This window comes from Peromyscus eremicus, chromosome 4 (assembly GCF_949786415.1).
Source record: "Peromyscus eremicus chromosome 4, PerEre_H2_v1, whole genome shotgun sequence".
NCBI lineage: Eukaryota > Metazoa > Chordata > Mammalia > Rodentia > Cricetidae > Peromyscus > Peromyscus eremicus.
The window spans coordinates 123,275,553-123,287,536 of NC_081419.1; the positions used below are offsets into that span (position 1 = coordinate 123,275,553).

The 11,984-nt window shown below is 39.1% G+C and overlaps 1 protein-coding gene across 1 annotated transcript; it reads right to left on the reverse strand.

Annotated features, from left to right (window-relative positions):
• Window positions 1-855: 855 nt before the first annotated feature.
• LOC131908612 (large ribosomal subunit protein eL37-like) lies at window positions 856-1,149 on the reverse strand. The gene has a single exon (XM_059259648.1). It carries the CDS (start codon window positions 1,147-1,149, stop codon window positions 856-858), a length of 294 nt encoding a protein of 97 aa, XP_059115631.1.
• Window positions 1,150-11,984: the final 10,835 nt, after the last annotated feature.

Below are 11,984 nucleotides of genomic sequence, written 5' to 3' on the forward strand. Positions count from 1 at the left end.
ATTTCTTTGGTAGAGAAAATTTCAAACAACATGAGTCTGTGGAATGCACTGGAACAACAGGAAGGAACAATGGGGAAACTGAGTCTTCAATTTGAAAAAGAACTTAAATGGTTTCTTCCTCCCAGAAAATATTTGCTTTGACCCACAAAAGTGGCTAAAATTGTATTTCATCCAATCAAGGGTCCATTTCAAGCTGCCAAGCCATATTTGGCAGTGTTATCCACATGGTACTGGCTTTAGAGACATGAACGATGCGAGAATGAGGAGGTCATTGATTCTTCCTCTATGGTTTCATTGCAAAGAGATGCTAAGGCCAGGTAACATGTGATGGATCTGGAATCAATATGAATAGAGACTGAGATACATTTGCATGAGGTTATGATATGAATAGAAACTAAGATAACCTTGCATGAGGTTATGAAGGTGAAGCCTGGATTACAGTGGAGACCCAAAGATATTGGAACTGCCAGATCTGTGAGACATCTGCCAAAGTGAACACCATACATGAAGTGGAACCAGCTCAAGAGAGAGTTGTATATGTTTCAGACAGAAAAGATGGAAGAGTAGAGTCATCTAAGCTCTTTGAACTCTAAACACTACATACTGAATTTGGAGCTATGAGATATGATGCTTTCCTGGCTGGTTTTGGTTTTGATACAGTCATTTCTCACTATACCTCATTTACTCCTTTTGTAATGGGAATGCATATTTTGTGCCATTATATGTTGAAAGTATGTAATAGGGGTTTTTTTGTTTTGTTTTTTGTTGTTGGTTTTGTTTTTTTTGTTTTTTTGTTTTTTTTTTTTTTTTTGCTTTTGAAACCAGAACATTTATTTTATGACTGACTGAAATTCCTCAAGATGAACTGGATGCTGCAACAGCTGCCCTCCTGGGTTTAGGTGTTGTCCCTTCACAAAATTCATGTCTGAATCTTTGATAGACAATTTTCAGGTGCCTCATCTGCCCAGTCCCGGTAGTATTTCGTCTCTTAGCCTTGGCACTCCAGTTATACTTTCTCTTGTGCTTGGCCGGGTAGCCACACTTGCCACAGGTTGACTTCTGAAGGTGGTAGGCCTTAGAGCCACAGCGGTGGCAAAGCATGTGCGTCTTATTGCGACACTTTCCAAAGGATGACGTTCCTTTCATCATCTTGCTTCTGCTGCGGAGGTCAAAGAGCTGTAATTGGTTTTGTTTGGCTTTGATTTTCATAGAGTCACAGTTAAGAGATTATTTTGAGTATCAGAAGAGATTTTGAACTTTTGACCAGTGTTGATAGTTTTAAAAAAGTGTGGGGACTTTTAAAGTTTGACTAAATTCATTTTTATATAAAATGAATTGGTCATGAGCCTATGGGATCAGCAAATAGAATGTGGTGGTTTATTGAAAACTGTCTTCCATATGTTCATGTGTTTGAATATTTCATTTCCTAGAAGGTGTAACTATTTTGAGAGCTTATGAAACTTTTACAACATAGAGTCACGCTGGGGGAAATATGTCACTGAGGCAAAGTTTATAAGCTCACACCCCATTTCCACCTCTCTCTCTGGGCTTCCTGTGTGGTGAAATATGATCAGCCAACTTCCTGATACAGCTTCCTTCTGCCATGTTTTCCTTACCATTATGGACTCCTCTCCTCCACAACCTCAAGCCCAAATAAACTCTTCCTTCTATAAGTTGCTTTTGGTCATGATAGTCTATCACAGTAACAGAAAAGTAGGTGGTACGGGGTCTCTATCTCATCAGAGAAGCTTCTTTATTCAGAGGATGGCAGTGACAAAAAACAGAGGTCCACAACTAGTCCAAGTCTAAAGAGTAAGTGGCCATGGAGCACTAAGCCCTAAATGGGACATCAATCACACACACACACACACACACACAGAGAGAGAGAGAGAGAGAGAGAGAGAGAGAGAGAGAGAGAGAGAGAGAGAGAGAGAGAGCAAAGAGGGAAGATGTCAACAGTACCACCATTCATTAAACAATTTCACCTTAGGCAGTCACAATGTGCTTCTTCCCACAAAGCAGAAGACAGTCTTTTCAAGCATTCACAGAACATTCTGAAAATTAGACTATATTTTAGGCCATAATTTTTTAATGGAAAGAATTGAGATGATACATTCCATGTTCTAACAGAAAAGAAACAAGTTGGATACTCACAGGAATATAGCAGGAGAGTCTCCACAAACGGTAGAAACCGAGCCAGACATTTCTAAATCATTCAGAGTGGCTCCTAAAGCTAAAAGAATGAACTTTAAAAGCTTATACCACAAAAAAACCACAAATCTTTGAAGATACAAGTATATTTAGAGTGATTTAAATATGGATTTAAAAATTCACACTGTATGTACATATATATATACATATATATATATATATATATATATATATATATAAACATCATGTTCTGCTCCACCAATATGTGTGTTTTTATGCTTTCACATACTAGATAAAAATTATTTTAAAAAGGAAAATGATTTTAAATCATCTGAAACAAAGGAAAAGTAAAATGAACTGAATGAAACTGAGAATTCAGTGTATGTGGATTGTGGGACAGTGGCAGTGCCAACAGGTCCACCTAGCACTAAAGCCTTATTAGAAAAGAGAAGGTGAAGCCCATTAGCTAAGCGCCTGCCTCAAGAACACAGAAAGGGATGAACAGAAATCTGAGGTGACGAGACTAGTGGAGATAATAAAAGTCAGAAGAAATTCTAGTGAAATGAAAATGAGAAAAAAAATAACGAAGATGGATGGAGGCCTCAATGAAGAAATAGACAGGCAAGTCTCTGGAAAGAGGAGCCGATGAGAAGAAGGAAGCCTGGGGTGCCAGTGTCACAGTGAAGGAGATACTTCCACAGCAGGCCTTCTGCAGTACGCAGGGAGAAGGAGGGGGGAGCAGGAACAGCTCCACAGTCAAGATGAATGGAACAGTACCTCAAGCCACAGAGTTACCACAGGCAGCTCAGAACTAAACAGGATAAAAGCTCTGTAGCTCTCAGGAAAAAGGGAAAACTCTTAATTCATTTTACAAATTAGCTCAATGTCCAAACCAGAGGAAGTGAAAAACAAAAAGGAACTGGGCGTGGCAACACACCTGTAATCCCAGCACACAGGATGCTGAGGCAGGAAGATTGAATGTGATTAAGCCTGGAACTGCACAGTAACTTCTAGGCAAGCATGGGCTATGAGACATCACTTCATAAAAAGGGGGGAGGTATGGGGTGTTGGTGTGTGATGCAGAGCAGAACCCTTTATAAATTTTATGAAGATAAATATAAAACATTTTAATGAAAGATCCATGAATATATAAAAATGATTAAACATCATGACTAATTAAAGCAGATTTCAAAGATGTAAGAGTTCAATATTCAAGACTCCCCTTACATAATCCCTCACATCAACAGATTAAAGGAGAAAGCTTACATGATTACATCATTCAATACAGAAAAAAATAAACATTTGCCAAAACGGAACTCTCATTCATGCATTCATGATGAAAACTCCAATGAAATATTGATAATACAGCAGAGCACTCTGCACTTAATGGACATTCATGTGCACTAGCTACGAGTAACAGGATGGAGCAGGGTGTGTCAGGAAGAGTAATCAGAGAAAAGAGGGAAAGACCATGTCAATATCAGATATTAAAGTCTCAGAGCAAAGATACTAAAAGCAAAATTCAATGAATAAAAAAATACGAAAGGACTAATATGTAAACCAAAAGGCTTTATCTAATCAAAGGCAGTGGGTGGAGGCACAAAATGAATAATCTATTCACTACTTTTAGGAAAACAAATAAATCATATGTGTTATGAAAATGGGGGAATAATTGTTAGCGGAAGACATTAAAAATCAAAGGAGATTCCGTTTCTCAGCTCTGCATAGAAATGGATCCACACAAATTGAAAATATGATTAGGTAAGTGATCTCCCAGGAAAAATATCATTTTCTAAATCGAGCTCAGTCATGGCATGAAATCTAAAGAGATCACTCTCCACAAATGAAATTAGAGAACATCAGCCACCCTATTTCTTACACTGCCCTGAGCCTTCACAACACCTCAGCCGTGGTGGTAAGAATGCTTAATATCAAGACTTCCCGGGTAATAGTCAGCTACATTCCATAAATCATTCTGGCTCACAGACAAGGAGGAGATTATTCCACATTATTTTTAACATAGGAAATATTATTCTACACAATACTGGAAAACAAAAAAACATCACTTTTGCATGCAGATATAAAAATTCTGAACATGACAGTAGCAAACAAATGCAACATTCTAAAATGTTGCTCTTACTCCTCCCCTAACTTTAAGAACTATTATAGCAAAATTTACTCTAAGCTGTATAGACAAATCAATACACTATAACATATTGGTGAAATTATTATGGCCACTCCACGTAGTTAAAAGATTTATTTAATGGTGTAACTTACAAGTTAAGGGATAGGTAGGTCGCGGGGTCTGGGGAAGGTGTATCGCAGTCCAGCGGTGTTCTCTGGAGCTCTGCTTGGCCCACCTTCACCGTCCAAGGTCCCGGAACCGAGTGAGTACGCAGGCCCATCCAGATCTCAGGTCTCCAGACGCCTCCCTTGGCCCCGCCTTGTAGGCGTAACAGTTGCCGAAGTCTCAATGGGGGTTGGAACTTCCAGATCAAAGCTGGAATGGCTACCCACTACAATAACACATGCAGAGGAGCATTTGGGACCATCTGACAGCATAGCTCCTGCATTGCCTCTTACTCGATCACCCCATTCCTAGGACTCTACTCTGAAGATCCACCTTCACCAACCTAAAACATCTGGGCATGCGTCTTCATTCTGGCATTACAAACAATGCCAAAATATTGGAAGCAAGACAAATCATTTCCTACAGGACTACTGTAGTGTAGTCCACAATGGATCACGTGATGTAGATGACTTCAGCATTCAACATGTAGAATAAAGAATAATCTTCAGAATTTGCTCTAAAGAGAATTAGGGAGAGAGGGAGGAAAAGAAAAGAGGAAGGGAGAGGCCTGTGTAAACAGAATGTCTTGTTATACATAAACTAAAAAGGTAGATACAAACATATGTTTTTACACATAGATACATGATTTTGTTAGTTTTATCTCAAAAAGAAAGAAATATTGAAAGAAAATAATATCAGTGTTGGAAAAATGGCTGGTCAGTTAAGAACACTTTCTGTTATAGCTTAGTTCCCAACACCCATGTCAGGCCAGCCCCAGGGGATCTGACACACTCTGTGGACACCTACACGTACACATGCATAAACATGCAAACATATACACACAAAAGTCCACATACACATAAATAAAAATAAAATAAATCTTTAAAAAAATAACAATGTTGGTTCACATCCTCTAAGCAGAGCATGGTGGTACATGCCTGTGGTCCCAGCATTGGGGAAGCTGAGGCAGGAAGACAGCAAGCTGGATGACAATCTGGGCTACATATTGAGTTCCAGGCAAACCTACACTTCATAACAAGAGTCTCTCTCAGCATCCTTATCCCAAAAAAATGTAGCTCTTTGCAGGCAAAGGGGTCTGCAAGGATGATAGAAAGTAGACCTCTTAGGTTGTACATTTATATGGACCAGTATGTAAATATATCACATATTTTTAAATAAATGAAAAAGTATACATGCAAAACTAAAAATAAATAAGCCTGGGTATATGGATGTACCTCAGGAAAATGGCAGATCCAGTTCTAGATAATGCAATCAGGTAGTGTGTGTGTGTGTGTGTATGTGTGTGTGTGTGTGTGTGTGTGTGACTCTTAGTTTCTCACTGTGTTTAACAGGTATGTTTACACTCTGCTGTCATCATGAAATAACAATAGCATTATTTATAAAAGACATATCCATACCTGATTGGAGATATTTTATTGATGAAATGTTAGCAGTCACATAAGCTATCAATTTCTAAAAGGAAATACCATGCCTGAGAAGCACAATAAACTAAAAGGCTGTAAAACAATGGATGCCTTGTATCAAATTAGAAATAGTAGAACAGTGAGCAAATATTTATTTTGGGTGAATTTGAAACTGAGGCTATCTCTGGATTCTTGGGGGAAATGTTCTAATGACAAGAAAAACTGCAAAGAAAGTTTGTTTTTAATCACTGCTTTATTGGTAGCAACCAGATCATCTACATGTTAAAGATTTGTTTTTTGTTTTTATTTGTTTTTCCTATATATGGGGGCAAATCAATTAATAATCTAATGTTTTATTGAGCAAGAAAAAATGCATTAGTTCACAATTTTAGAGAAAGGCTTAAGAAATAAAGCTTTTCTTACTAAAATGAAAACAAAACACCAACAAAAGAAATGACAAAATTAGAAAAGTGCATGTCCACAGCCTTGGTCCTGTGATTGACTGGGTCCAAAATCACAAATGGATGCTAAAACTTTTAGGTTATAGGTCATAAAAAAGACCCACAGGTAGTATATTAATTAGTCTTGGTAAACTTGACAAAAAATAGAAATCCCCCAAATATGGGAACTTCAAATGTGGAATTGGGTCCATTAAATTAGACTGTGGGCATATTTGTGGAGCACTTTCAGATTGCTAATTGAGGTAGGAGAGTTTAGCCCACTCTGGGTGGTATTGTCCCTGGGCAGGCAGGTCTGGGATGTATGAGAAATTACAAGCCTGGAAGAAAGCCAGTAAGCAGCATTTCTCCATGGTCTCGCTTGAGTTCCTGCCTTGCTTCCCTTGATGGTGGACTATCACTTACAAGTGTAAGATGAAATAAAACCTTTCCTTTCCAAGTTGCTTTCAGTTGTGATATTTATCATAGCATCAGAAAGAAACCAAGACAGACAGTTTATTCATTTCAGGGTGAAATTTTTTTGCAACACAGAAATATGGCCTTTGCACAAGGAACCAAGTGACAACAGGTGATCAAATGTCAGCCATTACAGAATTCATACTTTAAAAGATAGTGTTACCCATGTGTAGATGGAAGTTTTCCTGTGTCCCACAGCCGTTTGGTCCCAAATAAACACACTAAGGGTTATATTAATTATAAGCTGTTTGGGCTATGGCCCAAGCTTATTACTAACTAGCTCATTCATCTTAAATTAACCCATTTCTATTAATCTATGTATCCCCACATGTCTCATGGCTTTACTGAGTTCCATTACATCTTGCTTCTTAGGCAGCAGCTTGCAGCATCTCCTCTGACCCTGCCTTTCTTCTTCCTGTATCTTTCTTGGATTTCCCACTTGGCTGTCTCCTGTCTTGCCATGGATCAAAGCAGCTTCTTTATTAACCAATGGTAGCAACATACAATCACAGTGTACAGGAAGACCATCCCACATCATCTATGTAATGTTCTTGTCACAGAAATGTAGCTAGAGTTTTCCTGCCTGGCCCACAGTCAGGACAAATCTCTCTCACCCGCCAGTCCCACAGCCGCTCAGACCCAACCAAGTAAACACAGAGACTTAAATTGCTTACAAACTGTATGGCCGTGGCAGGCTTCTTGCTAACAGTTCTTATAGCTTAAATTAATCCATTTCTATAAATCTATACCTTGCCACGTGGCTCGTGGCTTACCGGCATCTTCACATGCTGTTTGTCATGGTGGCAGCTGGCAGTGTCTCTCTGACTCAGCCTCCCACTTCCCCCGAATTATTCTCCTCCTTGTCCCGCCTATACTTCCTCCTGCCTGACTACTGGCCAATCAGTGTTTTATTTACTAACCAATCAGAGCAATACATTTTCCATACAGAACATCCCACAACACAGAAACTCAGGTTGAATTTAATCAAACTTTTTTTTATTAAGGAATATTTTATTCATTTTGCATATCAACCACAGATTCCCCTCTCTTCCCTCCTCCCGACCTTCCAGCCTTCCCCTCCAAATCACCCCCATTCCCTCCTCCAACAAGGTATGGCCTCCCATACCTTAATCAAACCTTTAAGCTAATTTCTGGTACATAAGAAATAGAGAGCAGTGAAACAAATTAAATGATCCCACAGGGAAATAATTAGATAAATACAACAAAATATTCAACACAACCACCAGCTCTGTGTTTTCAAATAGCTGGCTGTGTAATAAAAAAAAAAATTAAAAGGCCATTATCCCATTCAAGATTAAGGAACAAAACTGATCAGAACTGTAAGCACTTCTACAAATGACCAACTTTGATAGGACCAAGACTGGTGACATGGCCAAGACTAGTCATTTGCAATGCTCTTTGTTGCATTATACCTGATTGTTAGATTTACCTTGTTAGTCATGGGAAAGGTACCAGCAGAGGGACCAGAGAAAGAGAATAAATAAGATGGCTGTGCATCATAGGTACATATTCAAATGTCTGAGGATTTCACTGTATCCTATAATAATTGTCATTGCATACAACAGCCTGATTGATTTTCTTCTTCGAAGTATGAAAAAAAAGTTGTGATTTTAGTTCTCTAAGGAGAATTTTTTTTGTATTGACACCTGAACTCCAATGAAAAGATTTAAGGGTGCTTCATATAAGAGAAGTCACATGTTATTCTAAATAACAGGTTGAATTTGGAGACCTTTAGTTTTTCACTGTTTGCTGTACGGTTCATGAGCTGGTAACATTATCATCACCAGGGAGCTTGTTAGAAACGAAGAATCCTTATTTTAATATAGTCACAAGAGAAATATTAAAATTTAATAAGTTGGGTCAGTACTGTATTAAGATCTCATTTGCTCCTGACCAAACTCTAGCTGAGAATTAGAGATGTTGCCTTGGTCTACCAGGAAGCTTGGAATGAACATTATGATTAATGCATTTTCCTTACATTGGGTCTTATAACTAAAAATTGGGTAGAAGTAGTTTGGAAGATTATTTGAGGAAACATCATTAAAGATGTGAATAAATGAGGTTGGGGTATAGGCAACTATTGAAGGGAGTACTCGTGGGTAAACAGATTGTTGGCAGCTAGGGCTCTATGTGACTAAAGACACTCAGTGGGACTGTACAGAATCTGCTTCAGAGAAGGCTTTCTGCAGAGGGAGAAAGCTGATATCTGTTTGCTTTCTCCTGCCTATGATCAGCTGAGAACCACTTGTAAACACTGACATATAGAATTTCTGGACACTGCCATCCAAATCTAGAAAGCCCACTACTGGTAGTACATCCAAGGGTGCTGGTATTGGTATGCTGGAGATCTGTCTCTACTCCAGTGCTCATTATCAACATCATTTATGGAAGCTTAAGTATGGAAATGAGCTCTGTCCATAATGGGTGGATTCTAGTTTTAATGCAGTTTTTTTACACAGTGGAATACTATTTGGCTTTTTAAAGACCCATAACATTATATCATTCACAAAAATGTAGATGAACTTAGATGGGATTGTATATAAAGTGAAATAAGTCAGGGACATAGAAGCAAATGCTACGTGATGGTCACTTTTGTACAAAATCTAAAACTCAGAGTCACAGCAGAGATAACAATGCTAGCCAAAACAGCTAGAAAGTTCCATGAAAAAAGTAGAGATAGACAGGAATCAAAGAGGACAAGGTCACAGTTCAGCCAAAACAGAGTAAGTTTTGTCAATATACTGTTCAACATAGTGACAGCAGTCATCAATAATGTATTTAAACATTTCAGAATAACCAAATGGTAACATTGAAAATATTCTTACAAAACAGTAAGTGCTTGAATTGGGGTAAAGTACATGCTAATTAGCTTGATTTGATCATTCTGCACTGTATACAATATGAAAACTGTATTCTGAAGCATAAACAAACATAATTGTCAACCAGGATGAAATAAAACTTAAGATTATTTATAACATTTTGTCCTAAAGAATGATTAAAGTAACCTTCAGGCTAGAAGAACTGGTCTGATGTTCACATGATGGGGAAGGGAGGACAAGGCCAGGCTTTGATGGTACCTAAAACACATAGCTTATAGGCCATGCAAGTGCGAGTTCAGAGAATTGTATCCAAGACTTTTGTAATGTGGGTGCATCCCTGGGTGACTATGGACATATGATGTCAGCTGAGGGCCATTCTGACATCTGCCTGGCACACAACTTCGTATCTGGTATGGTGGGAACTAATTTGACTGAGACACATTGGTTCATTTTCACAGATGTTTTCTGGCAATGGCCTGCATACTACTTGTCCTCAGAATGATTAGCTGGTACATGAATAAAGATGCCCTGAAAGTTATCTAAGAGAATTAATTTGACTCATTTAGTTTGACCCGGGTATTAACCCTGGAATCATGAGTAAGATACCCTGAAAGCTATCTAAGAGAATTAATGTGGCTCATTTTAGTTGGACCCAGGTATTGTCCTTAGAGTCAGAAGTCACTAAAAAGCCAAGCATTGTTTTTGGCCTTTGTTTGTTTGTTTCTTCATGTACAATGGTATATTCACAGTTATTTAATTCTGGTTCAAGTGCATGAGAGAAGAAACAAGGGTTTCAGAAGGAAGAGAAGCAAATACATACAGCCCACCAGAACAAGCATAGCACCATTCTTTATCAGGAGTTCCTGAGTCAACATTAAGCAGCTCTAGTCCTTCCCTCATCCATCAATGTTATGAATAGGGTAAAAGCAACCCCTAGTCTGCACCGTGCCCCACTCCTGTCAAAGCAGTTAAGACTGAGAGGAAAATGAATAGTTATGATAAAATGATCTCCTGGGATTTAGGGTTCATGGTAAACTTTCTAATTAGTGGTAGTACAAACACATCAGAGAAGAATGCCCTCATCTATCAGTGAATCTATGGCACTCAAGTAGAGATGGGCCTCTGTACAGTACTGTTTCCTCTTGTGCCATGAGGTCCTGGATTTTGGGAGACTGGCTGAGAGTGCATACCCTGGAGAGTTCCTTTTGCTACAGGGCATCCAGGTATCATCAGCTGAGGCTTTATTCTTGTGTAACACTTATCACCTTAATGTCTGATTTTTATTCTACGGAAAAATATGGAAGCTTGGGTTTAAGTTACTTAGGGCTTTGCCTAGATAGTTATTTCTGTCTTTGTACTTCCATTATTTACTGCTACTGAGATTGTAGTCACTGATCACTCATAAAGCAGGAGTGACTCCTTAGCTTTAGTTCAGTAGATTAAAGAGAATGAAGACGCTGTGAAAGAGAGAAGAGAAACACCAGGTCCTGCGACCTTGACCAAGGTAACATTACAGTCACCAATAAGTAAAATTTGACACTACACTTATAAGAAAGCATATTTGATAACAATATGGAGATAACCATGTGATGTGAAAGGAGGCAGAAATCCATTCAATGTGAGCCCAAAGACAAGAGCAAAGCCATCACCCCAGACTGATCTTGACTTATTTGTAGCACTCAATTTTTTCCTCCGGTGTCTGCCAATTAGCCATCAATTACTGTGATGATTCAGGAGCCTCTGGAACTGAGGGTAAGAGACATAAAGGTCATGAATTTTGCAAGAAGGAGCTTGAGTGATGGAGCCTGGAGCTGAGGCACCAGGACACTTAGACCAGACCCAGCTCAGGGCAGATAGTGTGTGTGTAGGATCTGAAGGGAGATGAGCAGTAGGACTGTGGCTTTTATTGTTGTTGTTTGGCAAGGAGTCACTAGATGAGCCAAGGCAAGAGCAGGGTGTTATTAGCTTCCATGACTAACCCACGAGAGGGAAGTGGAGCACCTGATCTCAGGTAGGAAAGGGCATGAGTCTGGATCCCACACAGGCCTGTACCTCTACCTTAGCTTCCCCCCTCACCACTATGCTTCAATCTATTTTCTCACTGACTGGGTGTCTCTTTGATAGACCCCTTGCTACTCGTAGCTCTTTAGACACACCTTCTACATCCTTGTCATCCAAGACAATCAGACCCACTGTCTCTGAGTCTTGGAGTTAAAAGACCCCGTGGAAGCCACAAAATAACTCAGATTCTCTTATTGCCCCACCGTAAAGGGGAGCCTGGGACCTGGGTATTGTCAGAGTAGTCCCCAGTAGTATTTATCTAATTATTCTTTGTCAATAAGAAATCAGGAGTCAGATATCAGGG

Excerpts from the sequence above, each read along its gene's own strand:
- LOC131908612 (XM_059259648.1), bottom strand. The coding sequence starts at position 1,149 with ATGATGAAAGGAACGTCATCCTTTGGAAAGTGTCGCAATAAGACGCAC.